Below are 23922 nucleotides of genomic sequence, written 5' to 3'. Positions count from 1 at the left end.
ATTAGTTTTGGGCTGTGCTGTTTTTGGCCTGCAGGGTTTACTATGGGGAGGTGATTCGTTTTGGGCTGTGCTGTTTTTGTCTGCAGGGTTTACTATGGGGAGGTGATTCGTTTTGGGCTGTGCTGTTTTTGCCTGCAGGGTTACTATGGGGAGGTGATTAGTTTTGGGCTGTGCTGTTTTTGGCCTGCAGGGTTACTATGGGGAGGTGATTAGTTTTGGGCTGTGCTGTTTTGGCCTGCAGGGTTACTATGGGGAGGTGATTAGTTTTGGGCTGTGCTGTTTTTGGCCTGCAGGGTTTACTATGGGGAGGTGATTAGTTTTGGGCTGTGCTGTTTTTGTCTGCAGGGTTTACTATGGGGAGGTGATTAGTTTTGGGCTGTGCTGTTTTTGTCTGCAGGGTTTACTATGGGGAGGTGATTCGTTTTGGGCTGTGCTGTTTTGGCCTGCAGGGTTACTATGGGGAGGTGATTAGTTTTGGGCTGTGCTGTTTTTGGCCTGCAGGGTTTACTATGGGGAGGTGATTCGTTTTGGGCTGTGCTGTTTTTGTCTGCAGGGTTTACTATGGGGAGGTGATTCGTTTTGGGCTGTGCTGTTTTTGTCTGCAGGGTTTAGGCTACTATGGGGAGGTGATTAGTCATGAGCTGTGCTGTTTTTGTCTGCAGGGTTTACTATGGGGAGGTGATTAGTCATGAGCTGTGCTGTTTTTGTCTGCAGGGTTTACTATGGGGAGGTGATTAGTCATGAGCTGTGCTGTTTTTGTCTGCAGGGTTTACTATGGGGAGGTGGTTAGTTTTGGGCTGTGCTCTTTTTGACCTGCAGGGTTTACTATGGGGAGGTGATTAGTTTTGGGCTGTGCTGTTTTGACCTGCAGGGTTTACTATGGGGAGGTGATTAGTTTTGGGCTGTGCTGTTTTTAGCCTGCAGGGTTTACTATGGGGAGGTGATTAGTTTTGGGCTGTTCTGTTTTGGCCTGCAGGGGTTGCTGTGTTTGCCTGGAAGGGGGAGTCGGAGGATGATTTCTGGTGGTGCATCGACCGCTGCGTCAACAAGGAGGGCTGGGAGGCCAACATGGTAAGAGCTGCACTATCCTGCGTCATAATGCATCACTTCTGTGTCATAATGCATCATTTGTGCATCATAACGCTTCACTTTTGCATCATAACGCTTCACCGCACATCATCTCTGAGTCATTTGCGTCATACACACATAATCTGTGATTTTACTTAACATTCCCACTGTCAGATATCCAGTACTATGTTCTGCTCCGATGTGTGTGTGTGCGTGTGTGTGTGTGCGCGCTTGTGTGTGTGCGTGTGTGCGCGCTTGTGCGTGTGTGTGTGAGTGTGTGTGCATTTGTGCGCGTGTGCATGTGTTTGTGTGTGTGTGTGTGTGTGCGAGAGAGACAGATTCTGAAAGTATGTTTTTGTGTTTTTGTTTCTGTTAGATCCTAGATGATGGGGGTGACTTGACGCACTGGGTGTATAAGAAATACCCCAATGTTTTTAAGAAGATCCGAGGAATCGTGGAGGAGAGCGTCACTGGGGTACACAGGTGAGCCAACAAAAGAAGCAAAAAGAAAAATGAGAAGTAACGGAAATTTGCTAAAAATGTGGTTAAATGTGGGAAATCAGTCTAATTAAGCAGCTCTAACTGAAACACCAGCTAGATTTTGGAAGTATTTTCAGTTGGATGAAATCTGATTGGATGAAAGCCAGTTTTTTGAAATATCTAGAAAACTGGCCAGCAAACACCTTAATCCTGCTCCGTGAAATACCCCCTTGGCCTTGATGTTTTCTGATCTTTAACAGAAAATCCCAGGCAGTGAGGCATTTTATTCTTCTGCAAAGCAGCCTGTAATCTCATTACAGTCTCTAAAAGCAGTTTACGTGAGAACTGGGCTCATGGATCAAAGTTACTGTCCGTATCGATCGGTGGGGCGATTCTCACACCCAGCGCTATCAGACGGTGTAATGGCATTACAGCTAAGCTTCCGTCACACTAAAACCTCTCTTGACTCCTCCGGCTTGCTGTCCTCAGGCTGTACCAGCTTTCCAAGGCCAGCAAGCTGACCGTCCCCGCCATGAACGTGAACGACTCGGTCACCAAGCAGAAGTTCGACAACCTGTACTGCTGCAGAGAGTCCATTTTGGATGGGTGAGAGACGGCCCCCCCCTTCATGACCCCGCCCCCCCCCTCGCCGTGCCCGTGTGATGCCCATTTCACATGCGTTTACTCCTTCCGCAGGTTGAAGAGGACCACTGATGTGATGTTTGGTGGAAAGCAAGTTGTGGTTTGCGGTTATGGAGAGGTAAGTAATGTTTGTTTATACACCGTATGAATGCCTGCCCCTCGTTCAATAGGTCAGTCAGAACCTGAAATAACACTTCCTTGTCCTACATTGCATAAAACATTGTGCAGAAAAAGGGGTACTGTTTTTACTGTCCAATACTAATATGTCTGAAGATGACAGGGCTATATTTGTTGACAACAGCAGTATACCTAGTGCTACAATGACATTTATTCAAGTGTTATTTCATCGGTTGTGAGATTCTGTTTACTTCAGAAGGTCCTTCTTTTAGTTTGTTGTGTCTACCGTGTTAGTTTGTGTCTTTATTGAGTGGTTGGGTCTTTTATTTAGCTGAGTCTGTTTGCTGCTTTGAGTCTGAGTCATTGCTTGATCCATTTTTTAATGCATGTATGGGCTGAATCAGCATCTGTTGCAACTCTGCTCTGAGCTGTATGCGGAAAAATGTGTGTGTTCGGTCTGTTTTGAGTCAGTGTTGAGTCTGTTCTTAGTCTGTGTTGAGTGCGCTGTGGTCTGTGCTGCAGGTTGGGAAGGGTTGCTGCACAGCGTTGAAAGCCCTGGGAGCCATCGTTTGCATCACAGAGATCGACCCCATCTGTGCTCTACAGGCCTGGTGAGACACAGGAAACAGGAAGTGCTCATTTCAAGCAGGGCTAGCAGTGTTAGTCTTAATGCCTTAACCCTTTAACTTGTGCGGTCACAAACATGTGATAAAAATGTTCTTGACGGAACATTCTAATGCTGATGCATTACTGGTAATAGAGTGTTACAGTGATGACATCTTTCTGTTGGCCAACTAGGAAGTTTCTTCTGCCATGGGTTCCCTCCCTCACTTCCGTGTTATAGGACTACTAACTGTAACACTCTATTGAAAGCAATGGAATTCTAGAGCACTGACTTAAAATTTTGAAAAAACATTTTAAAAAATGGACTAGGGTTGGGCCAGGGGTCCTAAATTTTATCCAGAATTGGCTGGTGTGGTTGCAGGCTTTTGTTCCATCAAAGCAGTTACACACCTTATTCTACTGATCAACCACTAAGGACCTTGATAAGTGGAATCAGGTGTGTAACTGCTTGGTTGGAATGAAAGCCTGCACCCACACCGGCCCTTCCTAGATAAGATTGAGGACCTCTGGCTTAAGCATTCATGAGCTCCTTTCACTCATTCATATTACGCCATGCTTTGGTCAAATGTATATTTGAAATATTTTCACTCTGTATATGCTGTAAAACTTAGTAAACACACCCACAGATCCAACAGAATTTTCAGTCAATGTGTTATTAAACAAAATGTACAATCATGTAACTGCTTTTTTTGTGAAAATGTACGTTCCTTTTTAAATTGTATTTGTCTGCCGCTATCTACTGGTATTATTATTATAATTTACCCACGGCTCCCTTAAGCGAGCGAATGTTCAGGCAGGAAGTCTCTCTGAAGAGACTCTGCCCCTGACTCCGCCCCTTTCTCCGCCCTTGTCCCTGTGCAGCATGGACGGCTTCAGAGTAGTGAAACTGAATGAGGTCATCCGCCAGGTGGACGTCATCATCACCTGCACAGGTACGCAAAGCTCCTTTAACTTTCCAAACTGTTACGACCTGTCCTCTGTACCTAACCCTAGACTCCCTGATAGGGGTGACCCCGAACAGAACTAAAGTGTAAAAGTCTGTTGGCACGTACAGGGTGGCAATCCCTAAAACTGAAGCAGGACGTTGGCAACTCACCCGCTCTGAAGTCTCCTCCATTCACATGATTGGTTTAGCATTGAGGCTAGCGCCCGTCTCTTTTGTTTGTTTCAGAAAGTTCAAATGTGTATTTCCAAATGAGAGAGTAAAGAAATTATGCGTTGAAATCCAAATAATCAAGTTTGGAAAAGAATATAAAAAGGAAAAGCCGGGGCCAAAACAACTCCACTCTCCAAATTTCTGTGGCACAAAATAACAAGCCACCTAGCCCGTTAGCCACAGTATCCACCTCATGCTATCAGTCATCTTCCTTCTGGCATCATGAGTTTGCCTTAAAAGCGTCTCTGGAAAGGGACTGCCCCCAGCTGTATCATTTGACTAATGCAGCCTGTGGAAAATAAAATCATGTGTTTGTGTAGCTAAGTGGCTCCTAATAAAGCTAACAGATTCACCTCTGGCTAACCGTTACTGGTTCAGGTCCAGCACCACACCAGATGTCCCTGTTTTTATTCTGAGTGCTGCTGTAACAGGGGGCCAGGAGAAGCTCAGACCGCTCCGCTTACCAGCTCTTTGTTTGAACAGTGGTTCAGTCAATATGAACACGAGATGTTTGGTTAATGGTTCATAATTACACTTTACTGGTGATCCAAGAAGCCTACCTTAATGTGCGAGTTTCAGTGCATTGGTGTAGAAATGGTCAAGCAGATACTGTAAACAAGTTTTTGAAATAAGCAGTTCTTTCCTAAAGCTGAGTTCACCAGTGACTGGAGTGTGTGTGTGTGTGTGTGTGTGTGTGTGTGTACACCTGTGTACATGTCTGCGCACGTGCGTATGTTTTTATTCCACAGGAAATAAAAACGTGGTGACCAGAGACCAGCTGGACCGGATGAAGAACGGATGCATCGTGTGCAATATGGGCCACTCCAACACGGAGATCGATGTGGTGAGAGCGCGGCTTTGGTGTGGTGCCTACTCTGTTTGATCCATCACCAGTCAGGCGGAAAATAAGACTGTGTGTTAGGGAAAGAGAGACTGTGTGTGTGTGTGTGTGTGTGTGTGTGAGAGAAACTGTGTGTGTGTGTGAGAGAGAGAGAGACTGTGTGCATGTGTCTGTGAGAGAGACCGTGTGTGTGTGTGTGTGAGAGAGAGAGAGAGAGAGAGAGAGTGTGTGTGTGTGTGTGTGTGAGAGAGAGTGAGAGAGAGAGAGAGAGAAAGAGACTGTGTGTGTGTGTGAGAGAGAGAGAAAGAGACTGTGTGTGTGTTTGAGTGCAGTAGAGGTGTGTATGGTCTGTGTTTGAGTGCAGTAAAGGTGTGTATGGTCTGTGTTTGAGTGCAGTAAAGGTGTGTATGATCTGTGTTTGTGTGCAGTATAGGTGTGTATGGTCTGTGTTTGAGTGCAGTAAAGGTGTGTATGGTCTGTGTTTGAGTGCAGTAGAGGTGTGTATGGTCCGTGTTTGAGTGCAGTAGAGGTGTGTACGGTCTGTGTTTGAGTGCAGTAAAGGTGTGTATGGTCCTGCCCTCTGTTCAGGCCAGCTTGCGGACCCCGGAGCTCACCTGGGAGAGGGTGCGGTCACAGGTGGACCACGTCATCTGGCCCGACGGCAAGCGGGTCGTCCTGCTGGCTGAGGTATGAGACAGGAAAACCGACATTTTGTCTGTAGAGAGAATGTTTAGACTTCCAGAGTATATCCACACCAGCTCTGTAACCAGTACAGCAGATTAGCACGTTTAATCTACACTGCATGGCCAAGAGTATGTGGGCCCCTGACATACAACATCTCATCCAAAATTATGGGCGTTAATATAGAGCTGGCCCACTCTTTGCTGCTATAATAGCCTCCACTCTTCTGAGAAGGCTTTATACGGGATGTTGGAGCATTGCTGCAGGTATTTTCTTTCATTCAGCCAGAAGAGCATTAGTGTGGGCAGGCAGTGATTCAGTGATTAGGCCTGGCTTGCAGTTGGCTTTCCAACTGATCCCTAAGGTACTGGATGGTGTTGATGTCAGGGCTCTGTGCAGGCCAATCAAATTCTTCCACGTTCTCGACAAAACCATATCTAAATGGACCTTGCTGTGTGCCCAGGGGCATTGTCATGCTGAAACAGGAACAGGCCTTCTCCAAAATGTTGGGGAAGTACAGAATCATCTAGAATGTGATTGAATGGTGTTGCATTAAGATTTGCCTTCACTGGAAGGGGCCTAGCCCAAACCATGAAAAGCAGCCCCAGACCGAGAGGTGTCCAGGTACTTTTGGTCACGTAGTGTATGTTGTATTCAGGTATGTACAGTGATAATGATGTGTAAAAGTGTGTGTGCTGCAGCTGTGATTAGAGCGTGTTCATGCACTGTTTTCTCAGGGCCGCCTTCTGAACCTGAGCTGCTCCACAGTTCCTACGTTTGTCCTGTCAATCACAGCCACAACTCAGGTGAGCATGCCCCGCCCACCTATTTTTAAATTAAAACGGGCGAATGGAGAAGGGTGCATAAACTGACAGTGTCCAATGTATATATTCTTATGCCTACGCTTCATATGTTTAGATATGTATGAAAATAAGGTATAAAAATAAAGATGCAAATATCATCTTTTGATATTTACTATATTATATTATATTATATTATATTATATTATATTATATTATATTATATTATATCATTCACAGGATCTGTGAAATATATTCTTAAACAGGGTTTGTTGTTAATCCTCTAAACTGTACAGATGCTAGAAGTGTAAGAATACAGGTACATTGGGATTATAAAATGACGTGCTCACAGACAGGTGTGCCCCAAGTGCCCGTTTAGCCATAATGTTTGAAGGGAGACTTGCAGAACCCAGGACTAGTGTTCAGTGGGCCTTGTCTACAGTCCTGTGGCATTTGAGTGGAGGTACTGCTTAGCTACAGAAGATATTAGAACAGCCTTTCTTTCCACATCATTCTGTGAGAAAGTGCCCGTCCTTTTTGTGTGAGACATCTCCCGGTGTGTAACCGTGAATAAAATCTGGCTCTGTTGAGCGTCCGCTCTCTGCTGTACGCGTCTGCTCTGACCCGGAACCCATCGACTGATTTTACCATGGTGCTCGTAGCGCTGTTCAATCCTTAACCCCGTAAAGCCTGGGCTGAACGCTGCAGGGGTGCGTCGGGGTGTAAATTCCGTTGCAGTGCTGCGTGTGTATGTCCAGCAGTCCTGCGTGAAGCCGGTGCGTTTAGGCTGCTCCCTGGAGGTTGGGATGGGTGTGGGGAGCATTATGTGTGGGCTGTGCTCTAGCCCCTCTGCTCTGTGTCTCCGTAGGCCCTGGCTTTGATCGAACTGTACAACGCGCCGGATGGACGTTACAAACAGGACGTCTACCTGCTGCCCAAAAAGATGGGTAAGACCTGGGGCTCTGGCAGATGACTGTTTCTCAGGGACGACTGGTTCTGTTGGTTAACCAGCTCTCTTTTTATTGGCTACTGGGCAGAAAACTACAGAACCCAGCTTGTCACTTTGTCACTTGTCACTTTGTCACTTTAAATGGCTGATTTGCATACGTATGATACAAACTGCAGGTTTTTTCCTTCGAAGACTGACCCGTTATGACCAGTGTCCATGATTTACTGTTGATCGGCATCCAGTGCTTTTACCAAAGCATCGCGCCTTGAAATATAAAGGAGGAGAAGATGTGTTCTAAGTAATCATGAATAAAATTTGTGATTTTAAATTTAAGATGTATGCCATAGCATAGCACAGTCTGAAATTGCTCTGTGGGGGGGGGGGGTATGTATGTGTGTGCATGTGTGTGTTTGCGTGTGTGCGTGCATGTGTGTGCGTGTGTATGTGTGCGTGCCAGTGTGTGTGCGTGTGTGCATACATGTGATTGTGTATATCATTATCCGGCAGATGAGTATGTTGCCAGCTTGCACCTGCCCACCTTTGATGCCCACCTGACGGAACTCTCAGACGAACAGGCCAAGTACCTGGGCCTAAACAAGAACGGCCCATTCAAACCCAACTACTACAGGTAAAGTACACCTGTGTGACAGGTATCCCCTACTACAGGTAAAGTAGACCTCTGTGACTGGTACCAACTACTATAGGTAAAGAACACCTGTATGAAAGCTACCCCTACTACAGGTAAAGTGTGGCTGTGTGACGGATACCAACTACTACAGGTAAAGTACACCTGTGTGACGGGTACCAACTACTACAGGTAAAGTAGACCTCTCTGACAGGTACCCCCTACTAGTAAAGTACACCTGTATGACAGGTACCAACTACTACACAGAGGTCTACAAAGTAGACCTCTGTGACAGGTACCCCCTGCTACAGGTAAAGTACACCTGTGGCTGTGCTGGACTTCACATGGAATCATGTGATATGGCCAGATGAGCCCAAAATGAAGCTTTTTGGCCGTGCGTACCAGCACGGGGCTTTATGTCAGAAAACGGACGCTCATGATGAACAGGATGTCAAGCCGAAGGTTAAACATGGCGGGGGATTCTTGGCTGCAAATGGCTGTTTCAGCAAGACGATGATCGCGAGCATACCTCAGAATCCACCAGGAAATGGTTCCCTGATCGCAATGGCCGTGTCTCAGACTCCAGACACCCTGAGCAGTGTTATTAGTGTAAAAGAATGTCATTTTCACATTTTTTGAGCATACCTGTAGCTCGTTACCTGTTTTGGTTTTTTTACGCAGCCTTTTTTGCTCACATATTATGAGTGAGAAGACAAAGGTGATTTAAAACTGTTCTCAGCCCTGTGATGGAGATTTGATTTTACTGCGCTTTTTTTCCTGCGGCTGCCTGCTGTCCTGACCTCCCACAGATTACATATAAAGGCGTAGCACCTGCAGTCTGTTTGTGCAAACCCTATGCTACTGTTTACAGGCAATACTTAACTACAGGTCATGCATAAACACAAAGCTCTGTGTTTTTATTTTTTTTCATTTTAAAACAGCCATTGGTGAACTGGGATAGAACTGGTGAACTGGGATGTTCAAATTAATAAATGTTTGTTGTTTCTGTGTTCACAGATATTAACGCAAATGGACCACAGTGCCCTACAACACTACCAGATGTACATGAAGACTGGAACACCATCCCTCAGAAATTATAAGTTTTAAAGATGCTCCAAAAAGGAAACGCCATTTTCGAAGGGACAGCAGATTTCCTGATGAATGTGATTCTGTTTCATTGTGCTTTTTAAAATGAAGTACGATGCCTGCCGTCCACACTCGCATCCACGGATAAACACCTACAGATAGACATACGCGTGCACAAATACAGTGCACTACGTCCATCCATGCAACCTCACCACAAGAACGACAACTGTTGCTTCCGCACAGAATGTCAGCTTAGTCATCACAACACGTTTATATTTTAACACTTTTTTTAATTACACATACTTATTTTTAGACAAATCTGAGACACAGTTTAGTAAAAAAATAATTGACAGTAAAGGTGCCAAATTAAAGCTAGGAAATGGGAGGTGATTGGGGTGGGTTTGTTTTCTGTGGTGGCTTAGCTGCTCTGAATAATTTTAGCGCACAAACACATTCCATAAGACCATGGCTGGGTGGCCATTTTGAAGGAAAGCTTGGAGTTTATGAGAGTGTCCCCATGCACTAAGTCATGGGATAGCTGCTAGCATATAGAGAATTGCTAGACACACCTAATATCATGAAAAATATCACATTTAGCATAAAATAATTTATAGAATAATACATATTTATACTGTAACGATGTGGTTCAAAGTAAAATAAAAGAGAAAGTGATCATTACCTGAGCTCTACTTGGAGTCACTTGCAAAGTTCCTGAGGGTCCAAATCCCACATCTCTCATGGGTTTTAAGACAGGGCCAAATGTGCTCTGTTTAATCCAGGGATGTACCGCAAGAGCTGATAACTTTCAGGATTTCTTGCCAGTTCCTGTATTTAGTCCAATCACTTATTTGATCTGACATTTTTGTCAAGGTCATGTGATTCAGCTGAAGACTGCACATGCATCCTTAGTGAAAAGACTTTACTCAGGTCTGATAAAACTAATCCAGAAAATAATTGGTTGGAGCAAGAAGTAGCGCGCGCACACACACACACACACACACACACACACACACACACAAACACAAACACACACACACACACACATTCACACATCAGCCCTCCAGAACTGAGGTTGTGTGCTACAGGTTTAATGCAACTTTTATTTGAAATTAATTTAAATTCAAACTAATTAATTCATGCAGTGTTGGATTCTGTACCAAAAAAATTGTTATTGATTGGTTGGCTGATATAGTGTAGTTTTTTTTTTTTTTTTTTTGCTGCTTTTCATCCCACTTTTGATTGGCAGCTTTCTGCTGCCTCCGCAAAGGTCATTATTTCCAGATTGTTTACCACCTTGGAGGGATTATTACACAACTAATTACCTTATTCAACAGTTACCAATAACGATTATATATTAGTTACTTTTACCTTCATTGATTTTTATGGACTTAATCAGCTGAAATTGAAATATTCTTCCGTGGCCCTTTGACCATATTGTTTTAGCGTTGTCAAGCAAGCACTGGTTGATAGTTCTATTTGGACCCGCAAAAAGAAATTCTATGATTTCATTAAAACAAAACAAAATGGGTCTCATTCACAAAACTTTTCTTAAATTAACCTGACTTGTGTTCGCCGTTACTCGCGTTTCCTAGTTAACATTATTAGTGAATAATGACTGCTTAGAAAGCTTTTCATATCACTCCGCAGAAAGAAGTGCGGTTAATTATTCAAATGTGTGAACTCGCGACATCTGGTGTCAAAAAGACGTTACTCCACCGTTAACTTGCCTCGTATCTTACTCCAATACTCCCGTAGCCAAACATAGGTCGAATTATTTACGAGAACGCAAAGGGAAAATGGTTTCATATTAATTTAAATTTATTTTGTCATTATTTTTCGATAGCAGACCACTTCGTTTTGGATTAGTCCTTATGTGTGGTTGGGAGTATCCTACTGATTCTTTTTGTTGTTTGATTGATCAACAGTAATGCGACACTGATACACCGGAGTTATCGAATAACATTCAGCTGGTAAAATTGTGAATGTTCATATGGATAAAAATATTTAGCCTTGAATTCCTCCTTTATGGATATCTTTTAGCTGCTGTTTTTGCAGTCTTTGCCCCCAACAACCCTCATATCATATCATATTGATACTGTTCGAGCATGTCAACTTTGTTCTTAGTTGTGATATTGCTCTGTAGATGTATAATCTTTATATGTAGATTTAAGTGAAGTTGTTTTCTTTTTTCTTTCTTCTTTGGAGAATCCTGATTATCTTAAAGGCTTTTAGCCTTCCCAATTTTGTACTTAAGAGTCTTCCCCTGCTTACCTTCTTCACATGGTCTGCAAGGAAAGATATATAAAATAATGCACAAATAAATGCATGTCTACTTAACCTCTTGTTACGTCCCTCCGCCTCAGGTGGGGGCGCTGGCTGTTTGGATACGTGTTTGTCTCGTTATAGGTAATTGAGAGCACCTGTGGCGGTGCCCTTTTAAGAAGCCTGGTGTCAGCTTCTCCCCAGATGGGAGCTTTTTCTCTTCACCTCTCGACCACGGCCGGGTCTTGATTTTATCTTGTGTTTTGCAGCTATTTTAGTATTCCTTATGGGTAGTTGAGTAAAGTTATTGGTTGTTTTTGGGAAGCCTTGGTTTTGGCTTCGTTATGTTTGCGGGGGCTTGAGAGCAACCGTAACACCTCTACATGAACACATTTAAAGTTATCAGTTGAAAATGCGGTGTGCTAGTTGCACACTTTCATGTTACGAAATGAGATTAAATGAAATAGAAAACGTGTTCATGGTGTGAGCTGAATAGTATTCAAATGAATCTGGGCTTGAACTGAATAATTTTGTTTCTGTGAGAAGTACCTTTAAAAGAGCTCTTGGCATTCATTTTGATTTCCATGTTTAAGTAGAAGGTGAAGCTTTCCTTTCCATATGTCCAGCTTATGTATGAAATGAATTAGCAACAACATTGGGTAAAAAATTAGTTGACAAAATGAAGAGTAAGATTTTTCTTTTTAAAAGTACCTAGCAAAACATTCAGTGCCCTCCAAATATTCTGAGAAAGGTGAAGTGAAATTTATTATTTTTTGCTATATAATCAAGGCATTTGGATTGAAGATCAAAAGATGAATATGAGACAAAAGTACAGACAATCAGCTTTTATTTCATGGTATTTACATGCGTACGTGTTTTACTATTTTACAGAAACAGCTGTTTTGTGTTGCGTCCCCACAATTTCAGCTGTGCGAGAGTAAGTTAATGGATGACTGACAGGTATTAACTGTTTGAAAAGTCTTTAAAAAGAAAAGCACTTGTGGAAATGAACACTGTAAAGGACAAAGAAGACAACTGAAGTTGATAACAGAGGAGTCTTAAGAGCTGTGAAGAAAAACCCTAAAACAACAGTCAGTGACATCACCAGCAGTCTCCAGAGGACAGGGGTAAAAATATCACAAGCCACCATACGCAGAACACTTTGAGAGCAGAATTATAAAGGCTGCACTAAAATGGGCGACTCAACGCAAAACAGCCGTTTCTGTAGAATGGTAAAACATGTACACATGCAAATACCATGAAATAAAAGTTTATTGTTTGTACTTTTGTCTCATATTCATCTCAAATCCAAAGGCTTTAAATGTACAGCAAAAATCACTAATTCCATTCTGCTGTTCCCATACTTTTGGAGTTCACAGTAGCATATTTAAAGAGGGAGATTTGCACATGGTAAACCGTTGGCCTGTTAGAGGATTTACATTATAATTTGATATTTAAAACATGTCAGTAAATGCAGACGGTGAGCATGTAGCTGTGGTGTGGCGTGGCTGACTCATCAAGCATGCAGTGACAGTTGCTATGTAAATTATATTACAGTTAATGTGTCAGCCCCCATTCAAATGTTAAACTGCAAGAAGTTCATCTGTCATTTACCTACTATACAGCTACATTGCCTTGAAGAACACAGTTCAGTCAAAATGTTTGACTTCTGTGTATACTTGTAATGTATTTTCATGCTTAGTAGAAACTTAATTTGTAACCAAAGTAAAACTGAAAGAAATAATAGAGCATATATCCCTTTAACTCCTTAACAATGAGAAATATGTGGTCGGATACAGTTCTGTTTCCTTGTAAACAAGGAATTTCCTAGTAAAACATGTTATATTACAATATACTGTGCTGATAGTTTGTGTGTTTTTGTTGTGTTTCTGATAATTATCTGATACTTGTCTTGTGTGACTTATCTCACTGGAATAGTCCAGTGGCTGCAAACAGTTACCTTTAAAAGAGTTTCCTTATATATGATGAATGCTTACACAGCGTAAGAATTTACCCAAGAAACACCATACCTGTTGTTACTTATAAAGGAACAAACATAGTGCAATTTTGGTGATGAAACAGCTGCTTTCCTGTGAACCAGGAAACTTCCCTGTCTTTGGAAAGCTTTAAAAGATCTAATTTCAGTGAACTGCGACTGGAGTTTGACAAAATCCATTTTAAAAAGGTAATTTTTTGTTTCTAACTAGTTATGCCTTGTGAACACTACACAACTTTCAAAATCATAACAACGGAGAGCATCCCACATTTAATGACCGTTTATTATAAAAATCGCTGCCATTTCCATCCTATAGCAGTGCTCACACTAATTGCGTTGTCATAGTCTATGGTCACTGGGGGGTCACACACTACACCAGTCATTCCTAAAGACTTGTGATAAAATCAAATCAGTTTAAACAATCTTGCAAGAATCGCATATTAGTTTAAGGCTGGTTCAGGAGAGCTGCGATTCCGTTTCTGACAATCTCGCATTAAACAACCATCAGGTTGGGAGGTGGGTGAGATTTAAGATCTTGAAAACTACGTAATCTAAATCTTGACTAAAAATCCTGTAGTGTACGCCAGGCGTTACTCGCTATCAAGCGACAGGTTTTATTTTGGGTAGTCAGAAGATTAACATGTGTCAATCGTGTCATTATCATGTACACTAAACCAGAGTGCAGGAGATTGCCATCTGAGAAGACCTGCCCACTTCACACATGTTCCAGGAGTATTTGATCAGTTTTCAGTTCCCCCCCCCCCCCCCCCCCCCCCCCCCCCCTCTACTGACTATCCCCAAACCCAGTGGGCTGAGTTGAGGCACTTTCTGAAGTCATTTTTCCATGTGATTTTCATCTATGTAAAACTTCACCAAGGAGAAAGGCCATCGCATTTTAGGTGCAAGCTGAGCAGCGCTACCTGTTCCTGTATCAAAAGAAGACAAAAGTACTTTAGTGCCGTGGATCCACCAGGGGTGGAATCAGAGGAGGTTAAGAGATTAATTAATCAGCATGCAGCCCATTCAGTTTTTATCTTATTTGGCATAATGTGGCATTAAAGGTGTTCAGTCAAATGTATTGTTATAATTATTAACTTTTAAACACTGACAGCCCTGCATGGCTAACTGGATAGTCGTCAAAATCCCTGCAGCTAGCATGAATTTATGGCTGTGTTCGCATAATTACACTTAGAGCATAATTTGCCAAATACTTCTTATATGAAATGGTGTGATGTTAAAATGACAAAAGTCAATAGTTTCAGCCTACATGGGTAGGACCTTCAGTTTTTTCTTGCCTTTTTTTAACCTGTCGTTCCATCCTCCACCAAGAGGGCAATACAGGAATTTCTGAAGCCATTTGCTAAGCAATCAACCTGTTGTGGTACCTGAGCCATCTGAATGAACCATTCAGATATCACAGGTATTCCCAGTGTTACCTGAGAAGGCCCACTGCGGGTGAAAGCTTTTGTTCTAGCCCAGCACTTGATACCTGATTGATGAACTAATCATAATCTCAAATAAAGACCTTGATTAGTTGAATAATTTGCACTAGTGTGGGGCTTGAAAAAACTGCTCCCGCACTGGACCTTTCAGGTAAGTTTGGACACCTGGTTTTGAGCCTTGCACTGACTATACTTTTCAATTGATGCTTAATTGTATAGTTGGTTGTCTTCCCTTGATTGCTTGCCACTGATTACTGCAATTAAGTGCCTACAGATACACCTTAAAAATAAGGACTGAAATACAGGGTAAATATTTACCAGGTCTCAGGTTCAGGAAAAAACTTATGGCTCTAGTTATATTATACTCTGTATACTATGCCTCGTGAGTAGCCTTTTCCATCTGCATATTGTTACAGACTATATGGCTCCTTTTAAGGGGACTATATCAGAAAGATAAGGTGAATATGCATGTTATCACAATAATCATAACATGCTATTTTATTTTCAATCTTGGGTTGTGCTCCATGGGGAAAGCTGTTTTGCCACTTCACACATTTAACTGAATTTTGCCCTGTTTGACTGCGTAATGTTGAATGTTCATTATTTGGAAGATTCAGCACTTTGGACATGTTGAGAAAATTGTTGGGGTGGTGGGACCTAGCCAAGGTCAGGGTCATTTGGAATGTGCCTTCCGAGCCATTAGTTATCAATCTGTTTAATGCATCCCAAATATTCTGCTGCTACGTTTTCTGTCCAGTCCAGTTTAATAAGGCTTTGATATTGCAAGAGCATTCCAGTTTGCTGTAGATTTCCACTCCGCTCACAGTTGCAGTGCTTGTTACTCCCAGCTGTTCCCTGTACTACTTTATAGTACACATAAAGAGTACACACCTTGTAGCACTCTTGAAATAGCTGCTGTACCTCACAGTTGTGTATGCCCAGTGATGGCACTTGTACAGTGCAACGATGCAATTTGAGATTTGGGGCCTGGCATTCACAGCTAAAATCAATGCTAAGCCATTCGTCAGCTCAGAGTAAACTCCTGTTCTTGCTGTTCTCTTCTGTTTTCTGTCTGTAGACCCGACTGAGAAATGACACAGTGATCCCACAGATTCTTAGACTGACCAGATACTTCAATCCAGCATTCCTTTTGCCTTTTCTGCTTCTTAACTGCGGGAGTTTCCAGTGCTATGTTGTGGTACTACATATCCAAGACACAGCATTGTCCTTGGTCAAGCCCTTTATTGAAGTTTTAGAAGATGCATCAAATTGAATTGTTTTTGCTTCAGTGGTTCGAAGATAGAATTTTGGATTTTCACAATGCAGAAATTGAGTATCTGGCAAGTCTCAAAAGTCTGTGGCAATACCTAGCCTTCTGTCGTGTGGCTAAGCGCACCGGCTGGGCGGGATTGGCAAGTCTTTACCTTGTGAGGATCTTGATTTTGGACATGCTGTTAATGGTTGCATGTTTGTTCTATGTATGTAGCCCAAGAAGGTGTGCGTCCTGTATGTGCAAGTTCCACACACTGATGTATGCTTTTTTAGAACCTGGCTGGCTCTCATTGTCATGATTCTCTGGATCTCATGTTGTGGTCATATCATAAAAGCACACACATTGTGTGTGTGTGTGTGCGTGCGTGCGTGCGTGTGTACGTGTGTGTGTGTGTGTGTGTTCGTGCGTGTGTACATGCGTGCGTGCGTATGTGTGTGTGTGTGCGTGTGCGTGCGTGTGTGCGTGTGCGTGTGCGTGCGTGCGTGCGTGCGCGTGCGTGCGTGTGTGTGCGTGCGTGTATGCGTGCGTGCGTGCGTGCGTGTGTGTGTGTGTCCATTAACACATGGACTGTACTTTTGTCACTGTATGCAGGGTTACAATGGAATATATTATTTAATCCATGTTTTGGTTTATTGGATTATTGACATTTAGTGATTCTGTTATCAAAGGCTGACTAATGACCACCCAGAATGTGCACTGCTGTAATGAGGTGTACGGTAATATACAGAAGTAATTAAAATATACTTTTGTTACATAAAGCAACTATCACTGTGATGTCTGGCATAAGAGTCATCTTTTGTCATTATTTTACCGACCTTTTTATTGGATGATTTTCAGAAAAATTGATGGAGCTTTGCATGTCATAAAATAGGCTTTTGCATCAATAAATTTCTTTCCTAAAATAAATATTTTAACAATATTTGACTTAGCAATGTAGGCTTTTGAGAAGGCAAACGCTGTGGATAGCAAAAATAAGAAAAATTATGTGTGACTGGCTGTGTGGTGATTTGATGTGTTATATGTACACTGATTGAGGCCTACCAACACTTTAAATACTTAAATGTTGAATTTCTGTTGCTTTTAAGTGAATATATTCAACTACGATTATCTGTGGATTCATTGAACACAATATGTTAAGTGACTATTCATCAAATAAAATGCATTATTTCTCACAATAGACTACTGGTCATACATGATTTGTGACTGATTCAGTATATATTTATATGCACGAGTTATATTTATCCAGTGCTCGAAGTGGGCCGGTACTCACCGGTACGCAGTACACAAGCTGCCGGTACTCTTTTCTGCCCTCTCAATTTCAAGCCCTAAATAAACTGCATTACCCAGGGGGCACTATGTACCCAGGGCGCACAACTTGACGATCATCTGTTCCCGTTCTCCCCTGCCTGCTTTTGTCTGTTGGCGGCTAGTCTAAGTAGGCTTAACGTTACAATAACCTTACAGTAATATTGGCCTGGCTCCAAAAGGGCAACACAAAGAGAACACGAACAGAGTCAGAAGATGACACAACAGAGCTTCGAAAGTGAGATTCTACGTTACTAAAGGCCGGAAGCAGCAAGCTAACGTTAGCGCCACTCCTAGCAGCGAAGAGCCTGTTGATGTAACGATAGCATCAGCAACACCACCTGCGGCTACCGCAGCCAACTACAATGTTAACAATAACGTGAGTCAAGATGAATGGCCCGACTGTTGGTCAAATGATCAAATGCTGAAATTTTTGCTCGAAAAAATTAGCCTGAAGGACAACTCGACGTAGAGCATGGTTATGGAGAGGTGCTTAGTTTGTGTGACACACTAAAAGAGAGAAGAGAAAGTATCCAGGGATTTCGCCGGGAATACAAGGAACTAAGGGCATCTGGGCCTGATGATTCATTGCACCACACACTGAAGCTAATGTACATAGTCAATTATTTTTTACTCTAATAATTGAAATGGTTGTCCCCTTGATTAAATAACTTTATGTTGTGAACATCAGCAATATCTCCTAGCATCTTTTATTCACTGTAGAAATTCAGAATGTAATAATGATTTGCTGATACCGACCGGTACACATGCCAACATGGAGTACTGGCACTTTTTTTCCCCACTTCAAGCACTGTTTATACTCAGTACTTTGGCTATATATCCCAGCAACCTGTTGACCTTTTTTTTTTTTTTACTGCTACAGCACTGTACCTAGAACCGAAAAGCCTTTGATCAAATATTACTCTCAAGTCTTTTTCAAATTGAGCACATTCCAATTTTGTTCCTCCCATAAAGTAGTCCTGCCTTATGTTTTTATTTACCACAAGTAGAACTTTACAGGTATATTAAATGTAATTTTCCTGGTTTCCGCCCGCATTTGGATTCTGTTTAAATCTTCTTGGATTACTTTAGTAGATTCCAAACTGTTAGCTGAACCCGCCTGTTTTGTATCATCTCAAATTTAACTAAGGTACTTTTAATGGCCATGTAAATGTCATTTATATACACTCACCGGCCACTTCATTAGGTCTACATGTTCAACTGCAAACTGCACCCATTAACGCAAATATCTAATCAGCCAATCACGTGGCAGCAACTAAATGCATTTAGGCATGTAGACATGGTCAAGACAATCTGCTGAAGTTCAAACCAAACATCAGAATGGGGAAGAAAGATGATTTAAGTGACTTTGAACGTGTCATGGTTGTTGGTGCCAGACCGGCTGGTTTGAGTATTTCAGAAACTGCTGATCTACTGGGATTTTCACGCGCAACCATCTCTAGGGTTTATAGAGAATGGTCCGAAAAAGATAAAATGTCCAGTGCATGGCAGTTCTCCGGGAAGAAAATGCCTTGTTGGTGGGAGAGGTCAGAGGAGAATGGCCAGACTGGTTCAAGCTGATAGAAAGGCACCAGTAACTCAAATAACCACTCGTTACAACCGAGGTATGCAGAAGAGCATCTCTGAACGTACATCACGTCAAACCTTGAAGCAGATGGGCTACAGCAGCAGAACACCACACCGGGTGCCACTCCTGTCACCTAATGAAGTGGCCAGTGAGTGTATATGTGGAAGAGCAGTGGTCCCAGCAGTGGAACTCCACTTCCCACAGTTCCGCGCTCAGATAAGATCCCTACGCTTTGTATTCTGCCCTATAGCCAGTTCCAAACCCACTCTCTGAAATACCTCCAGTAATTCCTTTTGATAATGAGTCAATCATCTGATACCTAACCAAATGCTTTTTGGAAATCAAAAAATATATAAGTTCTGCTACAATCAAAACACTTCCTCAAAGAATGTCAAAATATTTGTCAGGCATGACCTTCCCTCGCAAAATGCATGCTGGCTATACCTTAGGATGTTTTTATTTTCAAGAAATAATGCTAACTTGTCTCTAATGATAAATTCCTATATTTTACATGTGATGCAATTAAACTGACAGTCCTGTAGTTTCCTGGGTCAGTGTGTTCCCCTTTCTTACATATTGGTATTATATTACCTTGCCTCCAGTCGTCCTGTATTTCTCCAGATTCTACAGACTGTCTAAAAATAGCAGCCAGTGTTTTAAAAATGTTCTCGCCAAACTCTTTGTCTACCCTTGGGTATATGCCATCAGGGCCGGCTGCCTTATTTGTCTTTAGTTTTTGTAATTTATCAAGTAGTTCTTTTCCCCCATCTCAATATCTGGTGAAACATTCTGAATGAGTACTGAATATGTCTTCTTCTCTATTAGTAACGTACTGTCTGGTAAAACTCACAACAAAGTAGGTTAACTACGTAAGACATCAGGAACATCTTAATTCTTATAAGGCACCTCTGGTTTTATCTCCATTTGCTCCTTAACAACATCTTGGCATAAGCCATATTCAAAAATGAAACTTAACACAAGTCATTACAATCACAGAGACTGTTAAACACAAACACAAGCAGTTTAATAATGTGTCCATCTGACGCGACGCAACTCGAATTGTCCGACACAGGTTGCGTTTCAAAATGAAAAGCTGCTTCAAATCCACAGCTGCAGTGTAGAGCGTGTGGCCCCGCCCACCACTCCGAATAGTCCGCCTGCTTCTCGTGCTTTCGCGGAGTCGCGTAGTTTCCAGAATATCTGTATGACTCGCGGCGCGAGTGCTGTCATTGGAGGCTGGAGTCAGAGAATTCTCGAAACATGACAAATTGTATAAAAGGAACGGTCTTCCACTGCTGTTTTCAGTTTAGCGAAGCCAAACATCGGAGAAAAGCCTGGCGGAAGGTCGAGAAAAAGAAAACACGAAAAGAACTTACTACTAATTTCTGTAAGTAGTAATTCTTCATTTTTCTGCTTTCTAAGTGAGTAAAATTGGTTCAACATCACAGTATTTGTTCTTTATTAATTGCATATGGTTATTTATATTTAACTAATGTATATATTACTTAAAATGTACGGGGTCTTCAGATTCCTGGTCTATTTTGTTGAAGATATGCGTACAATAATTTGTGACACACACCCATAATATCAAACCAAACTACCAGCATAAGACTCCTTGCTATGGTAAATTTATGCAATAAACGTAAGTTATAAATATACAATACAACGTAAGTTAATTTTAATTTTTTTTAAAGATTCTGTTACCTAACGCAAGGTAGAAAGCTAAATAGTTACATTTGTTGTGTAAGGAAAACCTCGCCTAAGTATCTGTCATGTTAGAGAACTGCGTAGCGATTCTAAGCAACATGTTTTTGTATGGTCATGACAAGTAACGAAATATCGTATTTTCCAAAGCGTTAAGACTGTGGGTTTAGCCCATACACTTCAGTTTATTTATTTATTTATTTATTTATTTATTTATTTATTTATTTATTTATTTATTTATTTATTAAATAAGGCTCAGTTGTGAGTTTGGGTTAATCAGGCTGAACACTGGATATTTTTCTTTACTGTTTTGAAAATAGATTATTGACCAGACTTGGTTCAAATACGTTTTGTTTTCGATTCAAATACTTTTCTGTTCTCTGTTGATCTTGACTGGTGTAATGGAGCCTGCCACTATGACCAGAAGGCGGGGTTTGCCATTTTTGACAGTATTTAATTGGTTCCAATACACCAGACAAGATCAGGAAAGCGTATAAAAGTATTTGAATCCAAAACAAATACGTATTTGATCCAGGCCTATATTGACATTTATGTGTAAAACAGTAACTGATTATTAAGTGCTTCTGCCTTTGTGATTTGAAAAGGAGACAATTGATCATCTTAAAATGTATTTCAAAATTGCAAAGAGTAACATTTTGTATTTTATTTTATTCTAGGCCACACACACCAATAATTAAGATGTCTTCTGCAAAAGGAGTGTCAATCGGGATTGATCTGGGAACCACCTACTCCTGCGTGGGTGTGTTTCAGCATGGAAAGGTGGAAATCATTGCCAACGACCAGGGCAACAGAACCACCCCCAGCTATGTAGCCTTCACAGATACCGAGAGGCTCATTGGAGATGCTGCCAAGAACCAGGTGGCCATGAACCCCAACAACACAGTCTTTGATGCCAAGCGGCTGATTGGCAGAAGGTTCGACGATGCCGTTGTGCAGTCTGATATGAAGCATTGGCCCTTCAGGGTGGTCAGTGATGGGGGGAAGCCCAAAGTTCAAGTTGAATACAAAGGAGAGTCCAAAACGTTCTACCCTGAAGAAATCTCCTCTATGGTGCTGGTGAAAATGAAGGAGATCGCTGAAGCGTACCTGGGGCAGAAAGTCTCAAACGCAGTCATCACTGTGCCAGCGTATTTCAACGACTCTCAGCGCCAGGCCACCAAGGACGCGGGCGTGATCTCAGGGATCAATGTGCTGCGGATCATCAACGAGCCCACGGCAGCCGCCATCGCCTACGGCCTGGACAAAGGCAAGAGAGGGGAGCGCAACGTCCTGATCTTCGACCTGGGCGGAGGCACCTTCGACGTGTCCATCTTGACTATTGAAGATGGGATCTTTGAGGTGAAGGCCACAGCCGGTGACACGCACCTGGGCGGGGAAGACTTTGACAACCGCATGGTCGACCACTTTGTGGAGGAATTCAAGAGGAAGTACAAGAAGGACATCAGCCAGAACAAGAGGGCGCTGAGGAGGCTGCGAACAGCCTGCGAGAGGGCCAAGAGAACCTTGTCCTCCAGCTCCCAGGCCAGCATCGAGATCGACTCTCTCTACGAGGGTGCGGACTTCTACACTTCCATCACCAGGGCGCGCTTTGAGGAGATGAACTCTGACCTCTTCAGGGGCACACTGGAGCCTGTCGAGAAAGCCCTCAGAGATGCCAAAATGGACAAGTCGCAGGTCCAGGATATTGTTCTGGTGGGAGGGTCAACTCGAATTCCTAAGATCCAGAAGCTCCTGCAGGATTTCTTCAATGGCAAAGAGCTGAACAAGAACATCAACCCAGATGAAGCAGTGGCCTATGGGGCAGCCGTTCAGGGCGCCATCCTCATGGGCGACACTTCCAACAATGTTCAGGATCTGCTGCTGCTGGATGTGGCGCCGCTGTCTCTGGGCATCGAGACGGCAGGAGGAGTCATGACCCCGCTCATCAAGCGCAACACGACCATCCCTACCAAACAGACCCAGACCTTCACCACGTACTCCGACAACCAGCCCGGAGTGTTGATCCAGGTGTACGAAGGAGAACGGGCCATGACCAAAGACAACAACCTGCTGGGCAAGTTTGAGCTTTCCGGCATCCCTCCGGCCCCACGCGGGGTCCCGCAGATCGAGGTCACCTTTGACATTGACGCAAACGGCATTCTGAACGTGTCGGCGGCCGACAAGAGCACGGGCAAGGAGAACAAGATCACCATCACAAACGACAAGGGTCGGCTGAGCAAAGACGACATCGAGAGGATGGTGCAGGAGGCCGATAAGTACAAGGCTGAGGACGACCTCCAGAGGGAGAAGATCGCCGCCAAGAACGCTCTGGAGTCCTACGCCTTCAACATGAAGGCCGCCGTGCAGGAGGACAACCTGCAGGGCAAGATTAGCGAGGACGACAAGAAGAACGTCCTGGAGAAGTGCAACCAGGCCCTTAGCTGGCTGGAGCAAAACCAGCTGGCTGAAAAGGAGGAGTACGAACACCAGCTGAAAGAGCTGGAGAAAGTGTGTAAGCCCGTCGTCACCAAGCTGTACCAGGGAGGCACGCCCACAGGAGGCGCTGGAGGCCAGGGGCAGTCCAGTACAGGGTCCAGTGCTAAAGGACCCACCATCGAGGAGGTGGATTAAAGGAGCCAAACTGCTGAATGCTGGTGTCTGCAGAACCTGGCCTGAAGCAAACGAACTATAAAAACATTGTTTGGTGATGGATTTTCAAAACTATGTTTGTTGAAATGCTGTTTGTCCCTTACGGTTATTCACGTTTCATGCAGGTGCCAATATTTCCTTACAAAGCATGTATTTCAGTGGGGTATCTTGCCAATTGTTTTCTCATGCAAAATTCCTTTCATGTTGCATTCCAATCATTTCCTAAAATGCAGCATTTTTAAAAAATAAGAATGCTCAGATGTTACAATGTTTTATTTTCAATACTTGTTTGCATTTACCTGTTTGTAAGCGGGGCGTTGGATACTGGTAATAAACAATTTAAAATCTAATCATTTTTGGTTGTTCATTTGTTCTTTTCCCACCAGGATTTTCTGTTTTTTTTTTTTTTTTTTAAATTAATAATGAGGTTATCTCAGGGCTCCTATTTCAAATATACACCAGGTTTTAAATAGACTACGTATAGCAAAGTAATACATGTTCATGAAATCTGGCTAAGGGGAATATAATTTACAAGAATAATTAATAATAAATCTGGAAAAGTACATGAATTTACATGCATTTCTGTTTGCTTCCATATATCTGGATAAAATAGTAAGTCAAAATCAGCTAACCA

The 23922-nt window shown here is 42.7% G+C and overlaps 2 protein-coding genes across 9 annotated transcripts in view; both read left to right on the top strand.

Annotated features, from left to right (window-relative positions):
* ahcyl1 (adenosylhomocysteinase-like 1) overlaps positions 1–13182 on the top strand; it is a 51807-nt gene extending 38625 nt beyond the window's left edge. For 6 of the 8 annotated variants that reach the window (XM_035382824.1, XM_035382822.1, XM_035382826.1 and 3 more), the window contains exons 6-17: positions 977–1071; positions 1445–1551; positions 2038–2154; positions 2245–2308; positions 2830–2918; positions 3793–3863; positions 4837–4931; positions 5517–5615; positions 6347–6415; positions 7278–7356; positions 7866–7986; positions 9001–13182. In XM_035382824.1, the coding sequence (XP_035238715.1) occupies positions 977–1071; positions 1445–1551; positions 2038–2154; positions 2245–2308; positions 2830–2918; positions 3793–3863; positions 4837–4931; positions 5517–5615; positions 6347–6415; positions 7278–7356; positions 7866–7986; positions 9001–9007 (1013 nt within the window). In that variant the 3' untranslated portion in view covers positions 9008–13182. Of the gene's footprint in view, positions 1–976; positions 1072–1444; positions 1552–2037; positions 2155–2244; positions 2309–2829; positions 2919–3792; positions 3864–4836; positions 4932–5516; positions 5616–6346; positions 6416–7277; positions 7357–7865; positions 7991–9000 lie in introns of those variants that run through there. The other 2 variants (XM_035382828.1, XM_035382827.1) reach the window with 1 other exon arrangement.
* Positions 13183–20093: 6911 nt separating this feature from the next.
* On the top strand, positions 20094–23632 carry hspa1b (heat shock protein family A (Hsp70) member 1B). The gene is made up of 2 exons (XM_035380750.1): positions 20094–20322; positions 21317–23632. Exon 2 carries the CDS (start codon positions 21339–21341, stop codon positions 23268–23270), a length of 1932 nt encoding a protein of 643 aa, XP_035236641.1. The 5' UTR covers positions 20094–20322; positions 21317–21338; the 3' UTR covers positions 23271–23632.
* Positions 23633–23922: the final 290 nt, after the last annotated feature.

This window comes from Anguilla anguilla, chromosome 11, assembly GCF_013347855.1.
Source record: "Anguilla anguilla isolate fAngAng1 chromosome 11, fAngAng1.pri, whole genome shotgun sequence".
In the NCBI taxonomy this organism is placed as follows: Eukaryota; Metazoa; Chordata; class Actinopteri; order Anguilliformes; family Anguillidae; genus Anguilla; species Anguilla anguilla.
The sequence above is the reverse complement of the archived record's forward strand: the minus strand, read 5'-3'. Positions and strand labels throughout refer to the sequence as shown.